At 32.2% G+C, this 26,920-nt stretch overlaps 1 protein-coding gene across 1 annotated transcript in view; it reads right to left on the minus strand.

The window, feature by feature from the left end:
- mtm (phosphatidylinositol-3-phosphate phosphatase) overlaps positions 1-26,920 on the minus strand; it is a 56,585-nt gene that overhangs the window by 25,627 nt on the left and 4,038 nt on the right. The window contains exons 2-6 of the mRNA XM_035370648.2: positions 17,043-17,124; positions 11,540-11,637; positions 10,382-10,594; positions 10,204-10,287; positions 1,962-2,036 (exon numbers count right to left, since the gene is read on the minus strand). Coding sequence (XP_035226539.1) covers positions 1,962-2,036; positions 10,204-10,287; positions 10,382-10,594; positions 11,540-11,637; positions 17,043-17,124 — 552 coding nt within the window. The remainder of the gene's footprint in view (positions 1-1,961; positions 2,037-10,203; positions 10,288-10,381; positions 10,595-11,539; positions 11,638-17,042; positions 17,125-26,920) is intronic.

Raw genomic sequence — 26,920 nt, forward strand, 5'->3', positions numbered from 1 at the left:
TTCTACAATGGGATCACTGACCAAGATTTTAAGTGGACACAAGCACTGAACTGGTTTTAGAGAAATGCTGACCAAGAAAAAGAACTTCTTCAGAAATGAGGTAAACAATTTTCACTGTTGCTGTCGACATCCAAATACATGGGAATACTTTTATCTACAAGATAAGCAATATTAGTCAGCCACCTCCGAAGCTTACTTTTAGTATCTGAAACAACTGTCTAAGTAAAAATTTAAGTATTAGAATAACTGGACAAATTACACCTACAGGATCACACAGCATATGACAGGATTATGCTTTCGGTAAGACAAGTCAAACAGCAAACAAGATTATTTTTTGGTCAACTTTGCAAAACATAATTCTTTTAAATTTCTAGTGTTTATGTGCTTTGTCAGATTTTCTGTCCCACATCATACCTAAGATATTTGAACCTGCTGAAGCCACTGCATCAGGATCAATGCACTCCCACCCTTTAGCTCAGATTTTCTTTCTACCATTTCTCTGGTTGATATTTTGATGAATAGGTTTATTCTAGTTTACTTTTGACACTTAATGGAGTTATCTACCTAAAAATTATTCAGGAGCTTTTAAGTTATACATAGTGGATAGGAATGACTTACCAGGTTGAATTTTCTCAAGTACAGTTTGCAAGTGGTAATGGATGGTAGAACCTAACAAAAAGGGGCTACTAGACACTCCAAAAACTACTCTGAAATGTCTGTACACTTTTAGTTCACCATCACTTGCAACTTCTCACTTCTAACCAACACCTGCAATTTCCCTTTTTGTTATCACTTGCAACTGGACCTTTTCTAAACAACTGTTGAAGCAAATGTGATCTTTTCTCTTTGCCCAAGTTATCAAAGACAGGCCTGATTTTCATGTTATTTTCTTTGCTAACACCACAAAATGGTAGAGAAAGTGCTAATACTTAATGCCCATCTACAATTTCTATCATTGCACCTCTTCCCAATCAGTGAAAACCTATTTCATAAGCATCAAATACAGACACAGATCTAAGATACTTTAAAGTTGTGTTTAACCTTTTCAAAAGTAGATAGCAGTAGTTTGGAAGTGGAAGATGATCCTCTAGAAATGGTAAATGTCCCACGAAATTGTTATTCTCAACGTTAACTACAAAAAATGTTAACTGGCAGCTTCTTCTAAATCAAAGCTGACCTTCTGTAACTGCAATATCAGCAATTGCAAATGCATCCAAGTGTCCAAAGGTCTGTTATTGACACTACTATGGATAGCAGGGAAGTGACTGTGAACTACTATGAATGAAGCACTGCTGTTTGATAATTTCTGGGGCAGTTGTCAAGAAACAGTCCATCCTAGTTTCATATTGATGGTAGTTAGAACATAAGGTAACAAGAGATGCCCACCTGTTATGAGTTTTCCAGCAATGTCTGCACAAATCAGGACTTCCACAGTCCTCATCAAAACTGAGCTCTTATCAGATAATGAGATACATTGGGACAAAGATAATTCTGAAAAAACTTTTCAACTTTTGTCATATGATGCAGCATAATAAACCATGAAAGAAAACATGTAAAGGAAAGTGGTTTTATAGCTTGTATTACTATGTTTAGAGTGATGATAATGAATGTCTTCATTACTGATTAGTTGAAAAAAAGCAAAATCATTCCCTGAACGAGTGAAGAAAAACTTTTGTGTGTGTGTGTGTGTGTGTGTGTGTGTGTGCATTTGGCAAGGTGGTAGAAACCACCCTTACTGATGAAGATTACTGGTGAAGAAAGTAGTCATACCAAAACAGTTTGCTGAAAGAAGCACAAGCAAGTGTTCCTGAATCAGAGGGGAAACAAACACTTTGTTCAAAGGCATATCGTGCAATTTATTAGAAAAGTTATTCTAAACAGCAGGTAGTTTCAAATAGTTACACACATGATAAGACCTTAATTAGCAAACGGATCAAGTTACAATTATTGTAATGACTTACTATAGCAGGGTATGTGTCACAAAGTTCATAATGTTCATTGATCTTCGTAATTTTCCAACTTTCAGTGGGTAAACCCTAAGAAAATAAAAATATTTAAATTTTGGGAAGAAATACTACAATTCTTAGTAACAAGAATACACATCAAATGGGAAAAAAAAAATACACTGAAAAGAACAGAAATATTACTATATTATAAATATATACATTTCATCAAATACACATTCAGTTAAAAATAAACTGAGAAAGAGCACAAATTCATATTTTTAGACATAAATCAGAATTATACAAGTTTAAATTTTAACAAACAATATATATATTTATCATGAAAGCGGGAAGACAAGAACAGATTTTAGTTGGCTCCCCCTTGCAATGCTTTGAAGTAACGAGACACCCCTCCTTGATTTTCAAAAAGTTTAATTATTTAACTTTAATTTGTAGGTAGAATTTTCTTGATTGCATCAAATATATACATATAAATGCATATAATTTTTTCCTACGGCATTTCAGAGCATTAGCAATGTCAGATATTATTTAAGTTGCATATCATTCTAAATGGAATAAAATGCTATTACTTTTCACACACTCGGAGTAGTTTTAAAGTGGATGTCTTTCTAAATTTTTTTTTAATTTTAAAGAAATTTTTGTAATCTGATTTTATCTGGTTTTAAACTAACAAAGTTTTCTGCATTAATGTTAAAATCATATACTATATCTTGTCGATTTACACAAGCTCATTTTCAAATGATTCAAACTGTGATAAGATTTTTAATTTCTGAAAGGTATCTTTCAATCAAAAATCATATTTGCGCTGTAATTAATGCTTTACGGCCTGTCTACACATAGCGATTTCCTCGGCCAACTTAGCTGACCGACAATATCTGAGACAGCTCACCTGTCCACACAGAACGATTTTCTTGTTAGTGCAGGAATTCACTCGGCCAATCACTGTGAAAGGAAGTGTTCCCGCCCTCTACAGCGTCACACTATCTACGATTTGTAAACAATGCTTATGGTTTTATCAAATAGTCAAAATAATGGATGACTATATTACTTTAAATTGCTACTATAGATACAGCTACAATTTTGAACTTAGCTACTGTTACAGAAAGGGAAAAAAAAAGAAAAGAAAATGCGTTTGAACCAGAAATTGGGTCAAACAACGAGAAATTCATGGTGAGCGTAATACCCTGCTCCGGGAGTTGGGTATTGAAGACACAGTACAATTCCTAAAATATTTACGGATGATGCCACGTGATTTTGATTTTTTGCTAAATTTAGTTTGCAGCAAAATTTTTAAAAAATATGCTTTTCCTTTGTGTACTGAGTACACATATTACTCCTTTTTTATTTTATTTATTTATTTATTTTTAAATTTCATTTTCTGGCTCTCCTACTTGTGCACTTAAATCTTGAAATAATAAAAAAAAAAAAAAACATGTTTCAGAAAAAATAAGTAACTACTGTGCTTTAAATTAAAAGCTTTATTAATGAATAAATAAACAGTAATGTTATGAAAATCAAACCAGTATAAGTAAAAAGTAGTAATAAAGATTACTATATGACAAAGCAACAGCGTAATTTCAGTGCAAAAATTTCAAATAAGAAATATCACAAAGGTGCAAAGGCTTAAGTAGTATAGTTATTAAACATTAAAAAACTAATATCAGCATCATTAAATAACTAATAGTCTGAAAACTATGATTATATGACTCTATCAAACACAAAACTGAGTTTGTACTTGTGACTTTCTTTTGAGCTGTATGCAAATATTAAAGTTTTTACCAGTAGATATAAAACACATGCCAAAGGCCATTCGAAAAATAAAAAGAAAGGAGTTAAAATTCAATAAATACCACACAGTAGGCAAAAAAATAATAAATGATTTTTAAGTCATGCAGTTCGAATTGAGTGATGGAGAAACAAAATTAAAACGTCCTTGCAGGCGCAGAAAGTCCAAAATTAAGGTGAGAGCACGATCTCGATGTTCAGAGAACACCTGCTCTGCTCTTTACCACTATGATAGCTTGTATTAGGAGGTGTCAGAAAAGCTATATACTTCGTCACCTGATTAACTCCCATTTTCGGCGAAGTCAACGAGTCTTTGCTCTGCTTTAAATCCGGTCCGTAAATTCTCGACTGGAGATTTTGCTTTCTGAATTTTTTCAATAAGTGTGACCACAGTTTCAAGTAGTTTCTGAATATTTTCTTCTAGTACACATGACATGGCATCATTAATAGTTTTTGGAACTTTTCTTGGGGGAGTTAAAATAATTTTCACCTTGAATAGAAAAATAAAGTAATGGGGAAGACAAAGCTTACCAAAATATGAGAATCCCTTAATTTTTTAAATTTAAAATTTACATTACTTGTGTCCCACAACATTTTCTCCATAGAAATCTATTAGTTGAAAAATTTTAGTTTCGCTCCAACGAAATACAGCCATGTTTATTATTCCAAATGAGGAGAAAAGCACGTGATCACTCAAAGCAATTTTATTGGCTAGAGACTCCGATTTTATTGTATGCTAGTGAGCACCAAATCTGAAATCACGGCAGAGAACATGACCGATTTTTGGCACATGCGCACATCCTTAAAATTGTTGCTCTACGAGAAAGTCGGCCGAGAAAAATCGCTTCATGTAGACGGGCCTTTAGTCTATTTCAGGTTAGAATAGCTTTTTTTTTTTAAAAAAAAGTTAAATACTGCTGCTGAACAGTTCTAATTTACATGCACTTTAATACATGTTTTATGCATGTAGGGCAAATGGTACAAAAAGAAAAAAATATAATAATAATAATTATCATAAAATATTTTAATAATATTTATTTAATAATAATATACTTTAGTAACATTAAAGTTCTTTTTTTTCTCAATTATTTAACTGAACACTGTGAATCATACAGAGGTTATAAAAGGCTGCTTTTATAAATTTAAATAATTTCCAAACATGTTGGGGCCCATCAGCAGACGAGCAGTAAAGTTGCTGAACACTGGTAGTTGTTCATGCGAGGTTTGAATCCCATGAATGGGCTGCTGCATGAACATTTCCGTGGTGTTTCTCATACAGTGTCTCACAAAAGTGATGGGACACTTGTGCTTTACAAAAGGAAACTGCAATAAAATAAATTAAAAAAACATGTAAAATTTTTTGTGGGTGTGTTTCATACTTAAATTTAGTAACAATTATTACATAACATACATTTTCTCAAAATATTAAAATATTAATTTAATAAAAATGCAATTGTTTAGAACGGAGCAAAAAATGGCTCACATAAGTGATGGGACACTTACTTTTCCATCAAATATTTATCCAAAAACTTTACTTTTTAAAAGGTTTTAATATTTTGTTGGATTTCCTTTTACTTTTAAAACATGATTTAATCTTCTTGGGATGGATTCGACTAATTTTTTTGTGATTTTTGGAGTGATTTTACCCCATTCTTCTTGAAGCACCAATTTTAATTGTTGTTTTGAAGAAATCGTGTGTTTGCGAATTCTTGATTCCAATTCTTGCCAAATTATTCTCTATGGGATTTAAGTGTGGAGTTTGTGGGGGTGTTTTTATTATTTCAGGACAGTTATACAGCAGCCAGAGTCTAACGTTCAAAGAACTGTGCTTGGGGTCATTGTCCTAGTAGAGTTTAAAATCGTTATGAAAGTTCAATTTTCGTGCTGAAGATTTCAAATTTTGATTTAAAATGTCAATATACTTGTACTGATCCATTATACTATCAATAAAAACAATATTACCAAATCCAGCGTACGACATACAGCCCCATACCATAACTCCTCCTTCACCATGTTTTACTGTTGGCACCAAGTTCTGTTTGCGAAATTCTTCCCTGGGTTTTCTCCACACCAATCTGCCGTCAGAACCAAATATATTAAATTTACTCTCATCAGTAAATATAACTTCATTCCAGTAACCAGAATTCTTATTTTTTATGTTGGATTTTGCGAAAGCCAGTCTGAGTTTTCTATTCTTTTCACTTACGAAGAATTTTGTCCTGGCTGCTCTACCGTGATATCCAGTAGATCAAATTACTCTTCTAATAGTCTCAGAATTAACTATTACTCCATATAATGCTTGTAAATCAGCAGCAACTTTAGGAGCACTCGTTCTTAGATTTTTTTAAATATTTCGAACGATAATTCGTTTTATTCCATTGGATAGTTTTGATGGTCGGCCAGGTCTTCTTTTATCCTGAATCATATGATTCTTTTTATATCGTTTAATGAGATTGAAAACTGTTGAATGACTGAAGTTAACTGTTTCAGCAGTTTCTCTAATAGATTTTCCATGTTAATTTTCGAATTTCAGGCAAAGTTTCCTTTCGTTTAGCATTCATGGCTGCACAGAGCTAAAAAACACAAAAATTCCAAAACAAACTGAAGAGAAATACTGCAGACGATTTTGTAAATTATTGGCAATTGCTTCTGAGTAAAAATAAATACCCCAAAAGATATTTTTATTGCTTACTTCAGACGATTTTTGTTGCATAGTACGTAGTGTCCCATTACTTATGTGAGCCATTTTTTGCTTCTTTCTAAACAATTGTATTTTCATTAAATTAATATTTTAATATTTTGAGAAAATGTATGATATGTAATAATTGTTACTAAATTTAAGTATGAAACACACCCACAAAAAATTTTTACATGTTTTTTTAATTAATTTTATTACAGTTTCCTTTTGTAAAGCACAAGTTTCCCATCACTTTTGTGAGACACTGTATGTAATGTGTATATGAGCCAGTTTCCCTTACTAAGTTCTCTGCCAAGGCATCCCTTCCCTTAAGCATATAATCCCTGAGGCTTTTCTGTAATCACATAAATGAACATACAGAAATATTAATGCTATACTTATCCTTGTTTTCTGGATCTTTTAAGTCATACCTTAATAGCCACTTTTTTATACAAATGGGTTTTAAGAACTGTTATAAAATTTCTGCAATCACCTCAGTGCATATTGCATACTTTTCCCCACTGCCACTAAAAACTATTAAATTAAATATCGCAAGTAAGTCGCACCACAAGAATTAATTTTCATTTGTAAAATTAATTTTTATTCCATTTGATTTCATTTCCTGTTTTATTATTTTTTCCCCCTTCTATCCTACATTATTTAATTTAAGAGTACGACAGTGATATATAATAATTCATCAATTTAGATTCCAACATCCACGGATCATCCAATTTCTAAGTTTTTGATATGTTGTGAATGAAACATACACTGGAATCAAACAAAAGTGCTAAACCTCCCTACACTGCAGGGAAGCCAAACTTCAACCAGACAGGCAGAAGGACCATCTTTTTATTCTACTTCCATGACAATATATACCTATGTAAGATATAAAAGCTGAAGGAGAACTATAAACAAATTACGAACTTAATTGGCAACAGCCTTTCAAATTCCTTAACTTTAATACAACCCCTTCAAAGCATCTCTACTGCGTAATTGATATCATTCTTTCCCTGCAGAAGACAGCAATGGGAAAGCTCTTGCCCAATCATCATTCATAACTCAAATAAAGGAACCAAGCTCATAAATACTCCAGCTATGATGTATGCACTCTTTTTTGTTGCTTGCACTTGTCTACTAAATGGCAACTCTTTGGTTAGCTGCATTCTCCATTATTTAAAATGTAAGCAGTATATACAATAAATGTGGGGTTGCATTAAACACCCAAGAATGATGTGAACCACAAGAATGTTCATGAAAATAAATTGAAGTTGTGATTATCAAAGTATTACATCTAGCTAAGAAGCCACCAGTACGCCCACCACTTCCAGTCATCTACTATGCCATCAGTATTTCAGCTAGCTTTTAATCTCATTCCACTCTGGCCAAGATTGAAAAATAATTGGTACCTTCCCCCACCAACCCATGCATGTATATATGCACATACACATTTATTAAATATAAAATTATTTTGATTATTACAATCAGGAACTTTTTTTTTTTTTTTTTTTTTTTTTGGAAATACAATATTAAAAAGCGAAAAAACAAATGTTTTCAGAGTATAGAAAAATAACAATGGTGAAAGAAATTTGTACCAGCAATTTTAAAAAATGCAAATGTTTAATTAATTTAATAAATTATTGATGACTTTATGATATTAGGTTGACTCTTCAGGGATTGTTAAACTTCTTATCATACCACCAGTCAATACGTAAGGAATTCTGATTAAGCATTTCTGTGCATCCAAAATTACTTGAAAGGATATTTAAGTGCAAAAATTATAAAGAACTTGACTAGCTTTCAGATAATCACGAATAACACCCCATGCCTCCTCATTCCAATTTCTTACCGAGATTAAAAAGTGTTTAAAATCCCCCCATAGAAATAGTGTAATCTTCAAATCAAACTGAAAAATTAAAATAAAGGAAGAACTGTTTAATTTTTTTTAATCTAGATTAAAATCATGGCATTAATACATCAATTAATTGCAAGTAAAAGCAAAAGGACTTAAAAATTAATAGAACAATTGTCTTCCATTAATTATAAATAAAATTTTCAAAATAACTGCTATATACGTAGTTATAGCACTCATTGGTGAAATACTACACTTCTAAAGAAATGGCAGTGCTAAATTTAGATACAATGTAGGAAACATTTGTTCTAACTATGAAATACAGCTGAAGTATTAAAAGCCGAGCTGCCATGCCTCTCAATAAAATGTCTGCTCTTGTAGTTAATGCAAAATGAATGAAAATGGCTGAAATTAACTAAATGAGTTTCTACACATGTTAATGATCAAGGTTGCCCCAGAAGGTCAGCTTGGGTTATCCTTGGTAAAAAAAACTCCTTTACTAAAGAAAATTTCTGCTAAATATTTGTAAGAAAGAAGGAAATGTTATGTGCTTTTGAGAATAGGGTTACCTAAGTAAAAATTCTTGTTTCTACAAACTTTACTGTCAAATGCAAGCTCTTAAAATGTGTTACTATCATAGTAGTTTAAGAAAAATGGTACAAAATGGCTGAAATTATTTGAATGCAACATAATATTAATTTCTGGCAAAATGTTATGGAAACAGAGAAACAGAAAGACAAGAGTAAATAATCTTCATGCTAAATTGCCTATTGTAACATTTAATGAAATGAAAATGGCCCTGCTAGTCACAGAATAGATGCCAGAAAAGAATTTACAGCAACTTGTTAAAGTTAATGACAGTCAAACAATTATTACAATAATTAACTCACCCTGCCCTATTCATCTCGCCATTCGGAATATTGCAATCATTATGTAATAAGATTACAGATTAAAAGTCACAATTAACACCAACTTTTTAAAGAAAAAAATCTATAATTTTGGGGGGAACATTATCCTTAATTAAAGTTTTAATAAGTAAAATTATTTCCTTCTGCAATTAAGAAACTTCTGTACAAAGATTTTTTTATTCTGACTGACGGAGGATTTATCACCATTTATGGAAGTTCAGCTTTTAATACAACAACCTCATTTCACTCTTAAAACAAATCTTCCCTACCTTGCACCCTAAATTTAACACTGTTGCTTCTTTAGAAGCGCAGTTTTTCACCAAGGATTACCATACCTCTATTGTCTTAGCAACCATTCTGAAAATTTTATTTATGAGATAGAAGACAATTGTTCTAGTAATGTTTTGCTTATATTTGCAATTATTTTCTGTATTAATGATGCGACTTCAATTCAGATTCTTTTTTAAAAATTTTAGTCATTCTTTATTTTAATTTTTCAATTTCTTAATTTGTTTCACCTTTGAAGAATATTTACTATTCTATGGAAAACAATTCTTAAACAAGTTTTAAATCTTAATATGAAATTCGAATCCTGATGAGATGCAGAGGTGTTATTCTTGATTATTTGAAAGCTAGTTAGGTTCTTTATTTATTATTTTGGAAGTTAAATACACTTTTCAGGAGAGTCAACATATCATAAAATCATCAATAATTTATTAAAATAATTAAGTATTTGTCATGTTTTTTTTTAATTACTAATACAAGTTTTCCACTGTAGTTATTTTTTATTACTTTGCCCAAAAAAAAGTTTTTCCCTCACTTTTTACACCATGCATTTCCAAAAATATTATTCCCAATTCTAATACTTAAAATTATTTGATTAATTAATTTAAATTAAATATTAGCTGTGTTAGTATTAGATTATTGATTTGAAAGTCCATTTAACTTATTTACTTTTGGAATTTATTATTTTGAAAATATATATATTTATATATAATCTTTATATAATAAAGTTCTCACCTGTCTCTTATATTCTGCAATAGGTTCATATACAGACCATCCATTCACAGCATATTTTCCAAGATATTCAAAAGCAAAAAGTGGCTGAAATAATCCAAAATTTTAATGAAGTCTGCTCAAAAAAATATTTAGCATTTCTAAAAATATATTCATTTATTAATAAAATTTAAATTATTACCAGCTTATTAGAAACTGGAAATGCATACTGTTGAAGCTTCTCAAATACATCCCTTCTGGAATGATTCTCCTGTTTGTGTGCAAAACGAAGATTTCTCATGTCTTTACAAAAAAGTTCAATACCATATGAATTTTCTCCTCTGCTACTCGCTCCCCCTACTTTTTCAATGCGATTAACGACACCCAAAGGCACATCTAAAATAAACGGTGGTTCCTAGTATCAGGAAAAAAAAGAGGGGTTAACAGGAAAATTAAGTGCTGCATTAAAAAAAAAAAAATAGAAATATTAGAAGAAAAAGAATTAATTGAATTAAATTCTCTATTTTAAAATTTAATAAAGCACAAAAAGTCCAGTGCAATGAAAAAAATAGTCTATGTAGTATAAGAAATCTAGTATAGCTATAATCTAGCTTTAATTTAGCAAAATTCATTTATGAACATGAATGAAAAAGTTCTCTTGCATTTGCTTCTATTATCTTTCATAGAGATATGTTTCCGTTAGGATCGGTTTAATTCATTTTAGACTGATCATCTTCAGCTGAATTTTGAATTCAAGCAAAAACATGCTAAAATGTAAGCTTAAAATACATAATTAAGTTTTCAAATCACTATATCTGAATCATGTATGATGGAATCATTTTTAATTTACTCTGATCGTGTACCTCACTATCTGGTAAATCCCAGGTTCAGAGAACTGCTGAAACTATGGTAATGATAGAACTCTCCCATCTAGTCCATGCAACAGATAAAAGACCTGCAAGTTCAAGTACTCAAATCCGAAAATAATACTTTCCTCCTAATTATGGGCTTGTACAAAATGTGTTTTAGTAATTACCATAAGATTTTAAAATATTTCTGTTGTAGTGCATAAAATTTCGACATAAAATTTTGGGGGCTAAATAGGTTTGATGCTTATAGAAAATGCTTATAGAAATTATCAAAAATGTGAATAAATTTTAATCAAAATTTTCAAATACTATAACAATCAGGATTTTGCACTTAAGTGAATAAAACAATCATTACAGCCCTACAATCAAAAATAAAACTCGGTGCATGGTTCGTTGTTAAGTACTGTCACAAATTCAAAGCAAATGAGATAACTATGATAACACTATTACCTAGATGCTATAATAAACATTATGGTAAGAACAATACTCACCACTCTGTCAGTGCTGCGAAAATAGAGCTTGTAATTTGTAACAAAAAGTGTGCCTCGTACTGGTCCAGTGAAGGGACACAAGTATGTAACATCCCTGGCTTTAAAGGGGCAGAAAAAAAAATATTCAGTATATAAAAAGTCAATACTAATCAAAAAAAAAAAATTACAAGTTGAATAAATTTATTAGTTTTCCCTGCATTCTCTCAGATGCCATATGGATTACTACTAGAATAATCCAGTTAGGAAGGCAATACAATGATAATGTTTAGTGATTCTGAGAAATGTAAGTAATAAACTAAATATTTGCTTGTTGAAAAATCTGAAATTTAAGTATTACAATATTAACCAGTGAATATAATTAGCTAAAGCACCTCTTTTTTCATAGTCCATGATATTCCATTTCACAATTCATAGCATACAGTATGATACAGCAAAATATTATATAATTTTCCATATATGCATATTTTTAATGCTGAAAACTATAAAAATAATAAATAAGTCCAAAATTTTGCTCACACCCATCTAACTCTAGATTTAACAGAATTCATTTAATATTTACTCTCTGCTTAGTGTGTACCTTCCTGGTGTAACTGGAGAGCACATGCAGCAACAAAATGGGAATTCAAATCCTGGTGAGGGCACTGCACATCCTTCGGTTTCCCGGTTTGAAATAAACCTAACGGCTATACAACAAATGTCCAAACTAAGAGGTGGTGGGTGATAATTCATCACTACCAGAATTTGTGGGAGTATGTGAGGCATTTTCTCCCTCTTTAACATGTGCCTTTCTCCCTCTTTAACATGTGCCTTATCTGAAGGCAAACCCTCATATATTTTACTCTGAATTCCATTCTGACTGTGACAATGGACATTGGCTATAAAAAGCCTATGAACAGACCTGTTTTGAAGTCCCCTCTCTTCCTTCTAACTTAGGCCTTTTACTGTTATGATTGCACATGTAAAGGGAGGCTGCAAGCCATGCCATGAATTTCTTCCCATGCTGATTAGCTGCCACAATTTTCATTAGCAAGTCCTCATGCTTCTTCATATAATTACTTATTTTGATACCTAAGAACACGTTTAATTTTTGTCCATCATTTTGACATTTTTTTCCTCCTTGTATACACTGCTAGGATGAAAGAAATCATACATTCAGAGCTGAATCCAGTGACAAATTCATTATGTCATTTTGCTTCGAGTCATGAGGTTAACCAAGCAGTGCATTTTGGTGAAAAATAGCTGGACGTTTTTCATTCCTACTAAGTTCTATAGTATTCTGCAAGAATGACACTATAATTTAATTACAGACTTATGCAATGTTTCAAGATTTCACTTCCACCTTTTACAATGAACTTGCGACTGCATGACTGGTGTTACCAAGGTTTCTAGTTACCAAATACAGGGGTTGGTCAAAAATATGGAAACACCTTTAAAAAAACATATTTCTTTGCTTAATATGGTGTAGGAAACCCGTTGGCATCCAAAACAGCTTGCAGTCTTCTCGGAATGAATAAATACAGTTCCTGTATGTTTGCCAAGGGAATATTATATCATTCTTCCTGCAAAACGGTGGCAAGTTCAGATAACGATGTTGGCAGTGGATAACGAGAACGCACTTTCCGTTCCAATGTAGACAACAAAGGTTCGATAATATTCAGGTCTGGTGACTGTGGTGGCCAGGGGAGATGGGACAACTCATCCTCGTGTTCAGAAAACCAGTCCTGGACAATGTGAGCTGTGAGAACAGGGGCTTTGGCATCTTGGAAGACACCATCACCATCGGGGAACAAAGTTTGTACCATGGGATGAACTTGATCAGCCAAAATGTTCACATAAGTCTTGGCAGTCATGTGCCCTGACACAGTTATCATGGGGCTAGCAGAGAACCACGATATGGCTGCTCAAACGATAACAGAACCCCTGCCATGTTTCACTCTTGGCAACAAGCAGTCTGTATTATAGGCTTGAGATGGCATTCTCGAGACATAAATTTGGCAGAAGTGGGAAACAATGTGAAAGAAGACTCGTCAGACCATATTACTCGCTTCCACTGCGCTATAGTCCAGGCTTTATGACTTAAACACCCCCTTTTCCTGTTACAGGCATTAGCATCACTGATGAGTGGCTTCTCAAGTGCAGCACGGCCAGCAATTCCCTGTTTATGAAGCTCCCTTCTAATTGTTTTGGTACTCACAGGGTTCGGCAACACAACATTCATTTCAGCAGTAACTTTTGCAGCTGTGGTCTTCTTATTTTTCGTCACAATTGCCCTTAATGATCGTCTGTCACGATCACTCAGGACACACTTTCGTCCGCGCTGTGATTTAGCAGATGATGTTTTTCCGCTTTTCAAATATGCGGAATAAATCTTCGATACAGTACCTCTTGAAACACTTAACACCTCGGCTACCTTGCTTACGGAAGCACCTACCATACGTGCTCCAACAATTTGCCCACGTTCGAAGCCTGTTAACTCTGACATAATGCAATGACAACCTCACATAACAGTACTCCGACAACAACTGAACTGTTTAGCACATTTACGAAGTTGTATAGGTGGCGTCAGTACTCAAAAACGCCAGCGCCACCTACATATTTCATTAAAATCAATCTTTCTTTTCAAACATGCATTTCACAAGGTGTTTCCATATTTTTGTCCATCCACTGTATGTACCTAAATTTCTACTAGCAATAAAAGTTCTGAATAAATACATGTCTCACAGGTGAAGATATTATGCTTTCCTTTTAGGTAATACATGGGTAAGTCAACAATTTATTTTTATCCAATTTTAGATTGTTAAGGCACTCTTGAATCAAATCTTAATATTCTCTTCTATTTTGGCTCATTGCTGGCAGGTTAAGAAACTATTTAACATGTATGGCCAATAGCAAAAATGCTGCATACATGATTCAAACAATTGTAGGTATGTTGTTACTGAACTGTTGATAGTAAATATAATAAAATGATAACCCTGTTTTAAAGAGTAAGAAAAACTTTATTTTCAAATATATTACATATACATATATAAATTTTAAGTGTCTAAAGTTAAAAGTAAAGTGGATACAAAGCAAGGCAATGCCTCAACAATATTAATAATTCCAGCCATGTATAAGAGGTTTAACATAACATCTACAAATCAAAATTAAAATAAGAATTCACAGTAGGATTGGTTCTACAAGGATGTGCTACATAAATAACTGAAATTTTCACAGCTGCCATTTGCATATTCTTTTTCTTCATTGGCCAGAGGGAATGGGAAGGCAAGCCCCCACATTTTTCACTCTAAATTCCATTTCAAACGTGACAATGGATACTGGCTATAAAATCTATAAACAGACCTGTTTTGAAATTTACCTCACTCTCTTCCTTCTTACTTAGCCCTTTTACTGTTATGATCGCACATGTAAATGAAGGCTGCAAGACATGTCTAGTGACTTTTTTCTCATACTGATTCAGTGCCATAGTTTTTACTAGGGAGTCCTTCATATAATTACTTACTTTCATAACCCTGTTTCATATACGTCCATCAAGATATTTTGCCCTTGTTGCACACACAGCTAGGAGAAAGAAAAATTTGCAAATTCAGAATTGAAGTTAATGGTAAATTCAGTACGGCAATTTACCTTAAGTTATGAAGTCCTGAAGCATTCTCTAAGCATGATATCGAAATTTAATTAGTGATTTTTGTGAAGTTATAAGGTTTCACTTCCTTTGATGTCCTATTCTTCTATGATGAACTCGAAAATGTCATTGTGTGACTAGTGGTACCTAGCTTTCTTGTGACCAAATATGTATCTAAATTTCTACTGTAACATTAGAGTTCTTAATAAATACATGTTTCACACATGAAGATATTGTACCTTTTTTTTTTTTTTTTTTTTTTTTTTGGTACATGGTCAACATTTATGTTTCATCCAATTTCAGGTTATTATTGCAGCAGCTGTGCAGCAAATAATTAAAATATCTATCTCTACATAATTTACTAACACCTTCACGATGTACTTGAAAAGCAAATCTGGAGTATGAATCCTGGCAAGGATATTGGACATCCTTCAGTTTCCTGGATTTGAAATAAACATAACTGTTTAACAAGTATTCCTAACCACTATATGCTTTAAACTGTGATCATAACCCACCGATTCAAGATTTCAACTGCTTGAAAGTTCAGTTTAAAAAAAATTGCTTTAATTCTTCTCATATAGCTAAATTATAACTACTGCTGGGAAAAAAAGTGTGGATTAAAAAATAACTGAATTTCATTCAATTTGAAAAAGAACTAATATAAACAAAACAAAAAAATTCAGACTATTTAAAATGTATATATAGCAATATCAAAATATCATAAATTGTTCAAATCATTTAAACACTAAATCTGTATTAGGACAATTTAATGCATGAGAAAGCAACCGAATTTTGCATCTGTTGCATTTTTATTAGCTATTTGAAAACAAAAGGTAGAAAATAACCCAAAAATTTCATGTTAATTCATGAAATTTCATGTTAATTAATAATACAAATTCAGTTTATTTATGCTCATTTGAGAATTTTTTCATACAAATGATGAAGAGAGGCCATAAAAGAGAAATAACTTTGCATATCAGTGTTGTTATGCTGGCTTATTTTTCTAACTTTCCTGCATTTTTCGGACAGTCAAAAGCAACATTAAAATAACAAGTTCAATACTTAAAACTACTTTTATCATTCTGCAGTTTTTACAGGAAATTCCAGCATACCCAATTATAGAAACAGTGATTCTGAAAAAACTATCAAAGACACCATTTTCAGCATTTACTTGGCATTTTGAAGAGCACTCCAACATAAATCCTGATTGGGTTCTTGTTCATATAAGTAAATTTGTGTGTTCATTCAACGTAAGTCAAAAAGGTCTGACTAAAATTCAAGAATACTTACTTAAATTCTTAATTGAAAATCACTTTTGAAACTTTTACAGCTTTTACCAATATCTTAAATAAATGAGAAATTCTTTATCAATAAAAGTATTTCCCACAAAAAGTTAAATTAAAAAAAGTACCTCCCCAATGGTTGGACACCTTGCTAGTTAAACATTCATTCGGATCAGATAAAGCCATAAGCCACTCAGTCATCTCACCACTGAGAACAATGGCAGAATGTGCCATGGGTATCCTGGGCAATCAAATTATACTTACAAAAAAAAAAAAAAAAAAAAAAAAAAAAAAAAAATCCATCCCACTTTTAATAAAGAACCCCTGGGGGATGGGTCTGGGAGTCTTAATATCCCTCTTTCCCTTGCACCAACTTCTCTAGAGGACTTTCAGCTCAAATTATTTTCAGGCCCCCTATGCTGCGAAGACTCTATACACTTAAAAATACCCATGCCTTCTCAGGGATTCAAACCCAGGCCCAAGGATTTGACAGCCAGCTCACCAATCACCATGCCAACATGCCAGCTGAAGTAAATTTTAAATACAAAAAAAATCAAACAAAAATTGAAAAACAAAGATTAATGCAATAATTATATACCACGAGAATTTCCAGGAATTTTTTCCCCTGGCAGGAGTGGAGGCTCATCACTTCTGTGAGGAACATGAAGTTCTCGTTTGGCCTATGTAAAAGTAAAATTACTTCTTTAAATTCAATATCTGAGAAAAGAAAAGAGATTTCAAACATTTATAATAGCTGTGTGACTTACCTGACTACGATTCAAGAGAAGTGTGTTACTTTAAGACTCATTTTACTAAAACTGTGCACAATTATAGGAGATATTATTAATAGCGAATTTTCAAAAGCCTAGTTCAGAAAACACTGTTTAGATGAAAGCAGCAAAAGATGGTTATCCAAAGTTTTCTCAGACATAAGCAAGAAAATCAAATCTCAAGTTCTCAAGAATTTTTATGTTAGTTCAGTTTCCTAAATCTCAAAGTTTTCGGAAGCTTAGTAATAATGTACAAAAGCAAATTTTTAAAATACCTCTGTATGAGATGATTTTTTTTTCGTTTCTGAAAAATTAAAAGGTAAAGTTCTCAATTTTTTTACCTTTTTAATTTGTTACAAAAATATGTATAATAAGGAAGAATGAAATTTACAAAGTTGATTTCCATATTTCTTTAAGTTAATAACATAAAAAGTTTATTTCATTCATTATGTGCAAAATAAATTTAAATATTTTAAAATAATGAATTTGGGGGGATGTTAAAAATAACACAAAAAGACTCGCATCCTTTGGGTTTTGAAAACTTTTTCAATCAAACCCCATGATCCTGCTAAGCACTAGAAGCTTTAATAACCAAACAAATTTAAACAATATGTTATATTTCTTAAACTTTTAGATGCAATTTCCTCACTTATTCCTAGAAGTGCATGCTCCATTTTTACAGATGTTTTGCTTTTAAGTCCCCAATACACGTGTGAAGTTAAGGTGAACTTATTGTATGTCGCACTATCCCTTAGCTCATATTTTACATTTCTTCCAAAATATTCTGAAAAAAAAAAATGCTAACAAATAACATTATTATGTAAAACAAATGAACATTAACTGACTTCTAATATATCAAACCTAATATCTTCAAGGGCTTTAAACCACTGACTTTTTAGTTATAATCCTCTCAGGTAATTACTGTCATGAAGACTTGAAGAACATGAGAAGTACATGAATTTAAACAATATATAGGAAATTTGCAACTGATTTCTGGCTCATTATCGAGATATGTACACAAGCACTCGTATATGTACTGCTTTTAAAGTACTATATAACTGCAGAGAGGATAAAATCAGGGTATTCAAGATAACGACATGTCCCTTATAAGATACAGTTTATTTATTAATTTCTTCAATAAATAATTATGATTGAAATGATTACCTTCAAAGTTCATTATTCTCAACAATTTAGAAGCTTTTCTTTACAACATCAGTGGCTAGCTTAATGGTTCACTTAACCTGCGATTCAATTTTACTCGGATGTGGCATTCATTTTCGACCCTTATCAATATTTAAAAGATATTTTTTAAGATACATAATAATTATAAGGTGCAACTTTGGTAAGATTTCCACTACTCTGATGGTCTATGGGATAATAAGTAAGTACACTTTATTAAGTACACAAACAACTAAATTAGTTTAATAGCAAAATTACTTATACAATAATGCCTATACAGTGATATATTCCAGATCTACTATGATAACCTGAAACCACAGATTATATAAATTTGATATATAACATCACTCTCATGTAATGCATAGAGGTTGGACAAAAATATGGAAACACTGAAATAAAAACATGTCGCTGTGACTAATACGGTGTAGGAAAACTGTTGGCATTAAAAAAAGCTTGCAGTCTCCTCAAAGTGGATAAATAGAAGTCTTGTATGATTTGTAGGGGAATCTTGCCCTATTCTTCCTCTAAACATTGTCAAGTTCAGTTAACGATAATGCCAGTGGATAGTACTCATGCAGATTTCTCTCCAAAATAGCCCACAAAGGCTCAATAATATTAATATCTGGTAACTGCGGTGGCCATGGTAGATGTAAGTTCACCCTCATGCTCAGAAAACCAATCCTGGGTGATGTGAGCTGAGTGAACAGGAAATCTATCATCTTAGAAAACAGCATCACAATTGGGGAACAAAATGTATACCATGGAATGGCCATGATCAGCCAAAATGGTCACATAATCCTTGGCAGTACTGTGACCTTGCACAGTAATGATGGGTCCCATGGAATATCATGATATGCTTGCTCAATGACCAAATCCCTGCCATGTTTCACTCTTGGTAGCAAATAGTCTCTATCATATGCTTGTGATGGCATTCACCAAATGTAAACTCGCCCATATGTCAGAAACAGTGTGAAGCAAGACTCATATGACCAAATCATTATCCTCCATCGTTCCACAGTCAAGGTTTTACGATTTTTCATACCATTTCCTCCTCTTACAGGCATTTTAATCACTAATGAGTAGCCTTTTAATTGCAGCCTGCCCAAAAATGGCCTGTTATTGGCCTGTTATTATACTCCCTTCATATTGTTTTGGTTCTGACAGGGTTTGCGAGTGCGACATTCAGTGAAGCAGTCACTTTTGCAGCTCTTATTTTTCATGACGTTCCTCTTCAATGATTGTCCCTCATAATCACTCAACATACATTTTTGCCCGCACTGTGATTTAGCAGATGTGTTCTTCCATTTTTCGTGTATGAGTTAGTTATAAAGACCCTCAACCAAAATATTGTTAAATGGTTGCCAAGCTTGGCGACTTTTGGAGATTTTACGCCAAACGTGGCGACAAAATTGGCACCCAAAACCATAGCCAGCTTGGGGATATCTTACCAATTTAGCGAGATACCCCTTTATGTTACACTTGCCCCTGTAATCTTATTTTTCTAGCGCAGCCTCTTCTCTTTCAATCATTTCATGTTACATTATATAAAAAATACTACAATTTTATATATAATTTTACTAAAGTCATTTACATATATACAAAATCCGTAACAATATTTAAAGTTTTATTTGAGCAATGAAGAAGACTATAAATAGATTTCTACAATTAAAAATCAACTGAAATATTTGAGATATAAATCTTAAAAAAATGGGACTGTAGGCCAAAATGGCTGTTCCTTTCAATGCTTTTGCAATTCAACCTGTTTGTTTTGTAACCTTTTTTTTTTTTTTTTTCCAAATAAAGAAGTTTTAATTATTTTAAATACAAGCTACTAGTATGTTATATTCATGATAAAAATTAATTACAGAACTGTTTTCCTTTAGCAGATCAATAAAAATAATTTGTCTTCCAATCTGTATCAAGTCCATTACCTGAAGTTTATTTTATCATTTGTTAGTAAACCACCTAAAGATGCAGCACATACTCAGTGACATAGTTAAACCAGTCAAGCAAATATTTCTAGCCATTTTTTTCCCTTCAGCTGAGAAGCATTGCAGTAATGGTAAGAATCAGCTTTCTACGAGTTAGTACTTTTTTCCTTTCTCAAGTCTGTTGTTAAAATTCTTAATATTAGAAACAGTACTTTTTCACTTTTATATTTAAATATATGCTACCCAGATGGGAAAGTGATTAGTAACTGCTATTGCCATAATGAAGGGCCCCAGTTCAAATCCCGGAGAAGACATAGATGTGAATTGTCTGTCAGTTCAGAAGTAGGTAATGGTGGCCACCTATTAGGTGCCCTTATAATAAAAGGGCCACTGTTTCTCACCTTGGTGGTGGCCAAAGCCTAAAATAGCTAGTGCCTGCCATAAAAAAATTAAATATTGTTTATTAGATACTTTTAGAAGACATTTGTATTACTATTTAAATTACAAATTATGCAAGCCAGCCTTTTTTTTAATGCTTTGATTTGACAGAAGCTAACACACTTGACATTATTTTCTGTCATTAATAAATATTATTTTAGCATCCAGGATGGCTTTAACACTAGCAGAAAAGCAATGGCCCTACAGAAAAATGCTGAAACAAAATTCAGAAAAATATAAACAAGACAAAAACAAAAATAAAGAAAGCTAAATTATTTTTAATTATGATATTTAATCAATGATATTTGTAATCACTTCAGAAAATGTAATGGACAAAATAACTTCATAATGTTGATAAATTCATATTTACTTCATATATTACAAATTATTAAAACAGTTCTTTCTAGTCTATAAGAAAAAAAATTATAAAAAAAATCAATGACTTATCAGTGAGAAGTCAGAGGTATCAAAGAAAGTACTGGCATGAAAAGCAAGCCGAATGTTGTTTGCAGAAAGTTCAGTCATCAGTTTTAAAAACAACTCCAATTCAAAATGAACAGACTGAATCTAATTCTTCTAAAGAAAATGTTGATTTTTTTTGGGGGGGAAGAGGATTCAAGAATGTTTGTAGAAATCGATGCACACCTGCTAAAGGTAACTTGAACTTGCAGCAAGATAATGAAAAACTAAAGCATCAGATCCAGATGCATAAGAAAAGGGGCAAAGGCAAAACAGAGCACAAATGAATGAAAGAGGCAAATATCAAGTACCAGAGGAGCAACTAATTTCAAAAACAAAACCATAGTTACTACAGAAAAATATTTTAAAGGAAAAATAACTAGAAATCATCCACATCAATTATTTTTACATAATGTTTTCTAATAAACATTACAAGACAGATACAAAAATATAAGTAATAAAAGAAAAGATTAATTGAAGAGATAATAACCAACAAAATAATAATTAAAAAAAAACTTTTATGCCATCTTCTAAGTGCACATCTTGCAGCATCAAATTGCACTATTAGACCTACATGTAATAAAAAGAGCTTGGCTTTAGCAAAAATTATTTTCAAAATATTTTCAACGTGAGGATATTCTCGCCAAAACGAAATAACGGTTAGCAACGCTGACTGCCGTATTGAAGGGCCTGGGTTCGAATCCTGAAAAAAGCATGGATGTCTGTAAATGTATAGGATCTTTGCAGCCTAAGAAGAAAAATTGGGGGTGGAACTGAGCACAGTCATACTGCCACCTGTATGGTGCTCAAGGCTCCTGCCAACGACAGGCACAATCTTGCACTCATTGCCATGATGAAGTTCGTGGACTTGTTCTGAAGTTACTGACAGACAAGTGATAAAAGTCACAATGTGACGATATTTGTAGGGCTACAATGCACAAAGAAGAAGGAGAAATGAGAGAAATGTTATGGTTGATCTATACAATATGGTAACTGGTAGTTTGGCGACATTTTGGAGGCGATAAAGGTTACTACCTGGCACTTTGGTAATAATGTGAGCAGTACTCAGTTCCGATTACGCATTATTTTGTGTGAGGGAAATGAGAGATCATGGGATATGTCATGTGATATTAATGGACGAATTACGGTTCTTTAATCGGAAAAGGGGGGAAATCGGGATAAAATCTGGAAATTTTGTATTTGGCTTTATTCTGTGTTGTGTGAAACAGTGTTCGTGAATTTTTGGATCCCATGGCCGTTACTAAAGTGAATTCGAAATGGGTATTTATGTATGTATTAATTTAATGTATGTGCTCATTTATATTATAAGTAGTGTTTTTGAATTTAATTATATTTTAATTAAATGATAGTTATTTTGTGAATTTTATGTTTGTAGGAATTTGGCATACGTTTTAGTTGAAGTAAACGTGCATGGAAATAATTTAAATATCTGACAATAAGTATTTGTAATGGTTGCGGTATGAATTCGTTGGTGACGTGTATAATGTAATAGATGATTTAGAGGTAAAAGTTTTTGGATATTTTATTTATTTTATATGTGAAAATGTTCATATTTGGAAAGGGTAAATACTTTTTCGCGATCAGGTAATTTCATATATGTTCTTTTTACCGGGTTTAAAGATTGAGAAAATTGTCATGTATTTTCATGAAATTTTTCTAATTTATGAGAAAAAAGCAGTGTACATGGATATAGTGAAGGGTGTGCGCAATGCCATTTGTGTGCAATTCTGGGATGTTTTTTTAAGTAAAAATAAGTCGGCGTGTACATGGTTTAGTGATATTTTAATTAAATGATAGTTATTTTGTGAATTTTATGTTTGTAGGAATTTGGTATACGTTTAAGTTGAAGTAAACGTGCATGGAAATAATTTAAATATTTGATACTAAGTATTTGTAATGCTTGCGGTATGAATTCGTTGGTGACGTGTATAATGTAATAGATGATTTAGAGGTAAAAGTTTTTGGATATTTTATTTATTTTATATGTGGAAATGTTCATATTTGGAAAGGGTAAATACTTTTTCGCGATCAGGTAATTTCATATATGTTCTTTTTACCGGGTTTAAAGATTGAGAAAATTGTCATGTATTTTCGTGAAATTTTTCTAATTTATGAGAAAAAAGCAGTGTACATGGATATAGTGAAGAGCGTGCGCAATGCCATTTTTGTGCAATTCTGTGATGTTTTTTTAAGTAAAAATAAGTCGACGTGTACATGGTTTAGTGATATTTTAATTAACTGATAGTTATTTTGTGAATTTTATGTTTGTAGGAATTTGGTACACGTTTAAGTTGAAGTAAACGTGCATGGAAATAATTTAAATATTTGATACTAAGTATTTGTAATGCTTGCGGTATGAATTCGTTGGTGACGTGTATAATGTAATAGATGATTTAGAGGTAAAAGTTTTTGGATATTTTATTTATTTTATATGTGGAAATGCTCATATTTGGAAAGGGTAAATACTTTTTCGCGATCAGGTAATTTCATATATGTTCTTTTTACCGGGTTTAAAGATTGAGAAAATTGTCATGTATTTTCGTGAAATTTTTGTAATTTATGAGAAAAAGCAGTGTACATGGATATAGTGAAGAGTATGCGCAATGCCATTTTTGTGCAATTCTGGGATGTTTTTTTAAGTAAAAATAAGTCGGCATGTACATGGTTTATGTGTATGTGTTATTTTGAAAAACGCGTAAGGAGTATGGTATTGTGCACTTTTTCCCAATTTTGCAGTGAATATTTGTCATGATTAAGCAGTTTTGTTAGATAAAATTTCTAGCATAAGTGTAATTCGGCTAGTAGATTGTTGGAAGAAGTGTTCAGTAGATAAAAAGAAAAGAAACATGTCTTTACTTCGTGAAGACAAAATGGTGGTGGAAAAAAAATATAGAGGGTTGCTGTAGGAGAGTTGGTCGCCAAATTTTCGCCAAAAAAACGCCAAGTTACCATAATGTAAAGATCAACCAATGTTATTTGCCTGGACTGATACAAAGAAAAATCTATACAAAAAAAAAAAAAAAAATATTTAGTGAAAATTCAGATTTTTTAGTACAGTCAAAAGTCTTTAATCTGGACTCGTCGGGACTTCAGCGATTCCGGATTATCGATTTTTCCGGATTATAGATCATCAGTTTAAATCTGGTAAGATGGCATGCAGAAATTATAAAATTAAAAATATGCAACTGTAATTTATGAAATAAAGAGCAATTACAATCTAAAGGGTATCAAAATTTACAAAAAAAAAAAAAAAAAAAAAGGCTTAATATTTATTTGTTTACTTTACTAAAAATTTCTTTCAATGCGTGCATGCACAAAGCATACATTACGCACAGTCGAAATTAGAAAATTGCAACCAGAAAACTATTTGATGCGTATTCGTGATATTTATAATGACGAGGAAATTCATTTAAATTATATCGGAGTACATCGAAATGAAACACTACATTTAGTGAGGAATTATAAGCCGAATAAAATAAAACCATCTGCCCTGAAGATGAGGATATGCTGACAGATCAACTTCTAGTTCATTGCGCGCCACGACGTCCCCCTTCCCCCCCCCGGCAGAGCAGCATGAAATTGATAAACAGATTTCGGAATCATTAGAGAAACAAAGGAGACTTTATCTATTTTTTGCAGCAATTCCACTTTTTGTTTGATGGACATTGAAACATGCTTTCCCTTTGTTGATCCTTTGGCAGCTCCAGCATTGGAAATTCTATTTGACATAATCGAAAGTTCAAGCATACTTTTTATAAAATTGCTCTAATAGTGTGCAAAAAATAATAAGTCGGGTCCAATTCGAAGATTAAGGAACAACGCAATCTGCAACAATAACTGAAATAGATAATTAGATAATTTTAGCTTAGCTTATACCATCCGTTATACATTAAACGCGCATGTGTAAATGTATAACGCGCATGCGTACACGCATATGCGCATGCGCAGAAAGTTTGTAGCTTTGAGGTCCGGATTATAGATCATTCCAGATTATGGGTGTCTGGATTAACGACTTTTGACTATATCTTAAACAACATTTACTAGATTTCATCCTTCCCATGCCTTTACACCTAGTGCTAAGAACAAGAATACATGTGCATGTATGTATTCTATATTTTATGTTAAAAGCATATATTCTATATTTTATGTTAAAAGCACAAAAGTTCATTAGTTTAAAGGCATTAGAGAAAAATTATTTTAAAGTAATTATATTCTAAAATCTATGGATGGTATAATAACTGCACACATTGTGGTGATAAAAGAGTGGCAGTAAGTAGATAACAAAACTGATATCACTAATTGATATTCATGGGGGAAAAGAAAAGAGCTGACAGAAAAAAATTATTACGGGTAAAAAAAAAATATGCGTTCAAAAGATATGTAAAGAGAAAAACAAAGGATCAATTAGATTGTTAACTGAAATGTTTGGAGCTGATTTTTATGTTTCAGAAAACATGTCTTTATCATTAATCAGTAGTTCTTTGTCTACACAATGTGCAAAAATAATTTTGAATTGAATGAAGCTCTTCTACATATTGATTTCTCAGAAAATTATGCCTGCAAATTCAGTTAAGAAGTGCAGATTTTTCACCATGGAGCATCAAGAGCTCAGGCTACTATTCTTCATACAGCTGTCCTATACACACCATCTACCAATAAGTATTTGGACACCCATGCAAATGCTGAAATCTGCGGTCCTGATATAAATCACGTCCCCTACCATTAAATATTATGTAGGAATCAACATTGCCATTAGTCACATGCAAGATGGCAAAAATTGCTGAGTTATCTGATTTTGGAAAAGATAAAATCATCAGGTATTATAGAAACAGCTGAGCCTTAACAGGTTTTACTCAAAATTGATAGTGGCATATGTGATTCAAAAGTGGAAGGTGAGTGGTAATTGTCAGAATGTGCTCCAACTTGGCAGACCCACAAAACCGTACTGCTCGGTTAATGTGGTGCAAAGCAAGTTGACAGTGGACCATTGATCATTGCAAATGGGTTCTCTGGAATGATGACTGACATTCAACTGACAAGGACATTTACTCGACAGCACTTTTCCTTGACAACATGCACATATAGAGAAAAAAAAAAAAAAAAAAAAAAATGCAACAGTGTTTTAGTAAAATTTTTCATATTTATCTGAAAAAAAAGGCTGTTTCTGGGATATCCAACAAGAAGGTTTATGAATAAATACCATATTTTTGACTTTATTTAACGGTAAAGAAATCTGGATTTTAAAATTAGACAGAAAAGCAACCTCATTTTGGCATATATTTTGAAATCAATTTCGAAAATCAAATATAAGTCTGTATATTTTGGTTTGATTTATTTGATTACAGCAAAGCACGGTACTTTTCCGTTTTGCCGGCGCAAACGATAAAGTTGCCAATAATGGTACAACTGATGCCAAACGGAATATCTTCACTGGTAACCTTTTACGCTTCATTTTCAAAACAAGTCGCAGTAATTTCTTATCAGACTGATTGTTTCTTTCAATATTGGCATACAATTACATAGAATTTGTAGAAATCAATTTTATGCCCTAAGGCCATTTGCGGTAATTAAGTCAATTAGGATGCAATCATACCGCTCACCGGAAGGCAAAAATATAGAAAAGGCAAAATCAAGGGTTAAATTCATCAATTCTAATGAGAATGTACTAGCGAAGTAAA

Source organism: Stegodyphus dumicola, chromosome X1 (assembly GCF_044657685.1).
Source record: "Stegodyphus dumicola isolate Sdum_Otavi_A_Nest chromosome X1, ASM4465768v1".
In the NCBI taxonomy this organism is placed as follows: domain Eukaryota; kingdom Metazoa; phylum Arthropoda; class Arachnida; order Araneae; family Eresidae; genus Stegodyphus; species Stegodyphus dumicola.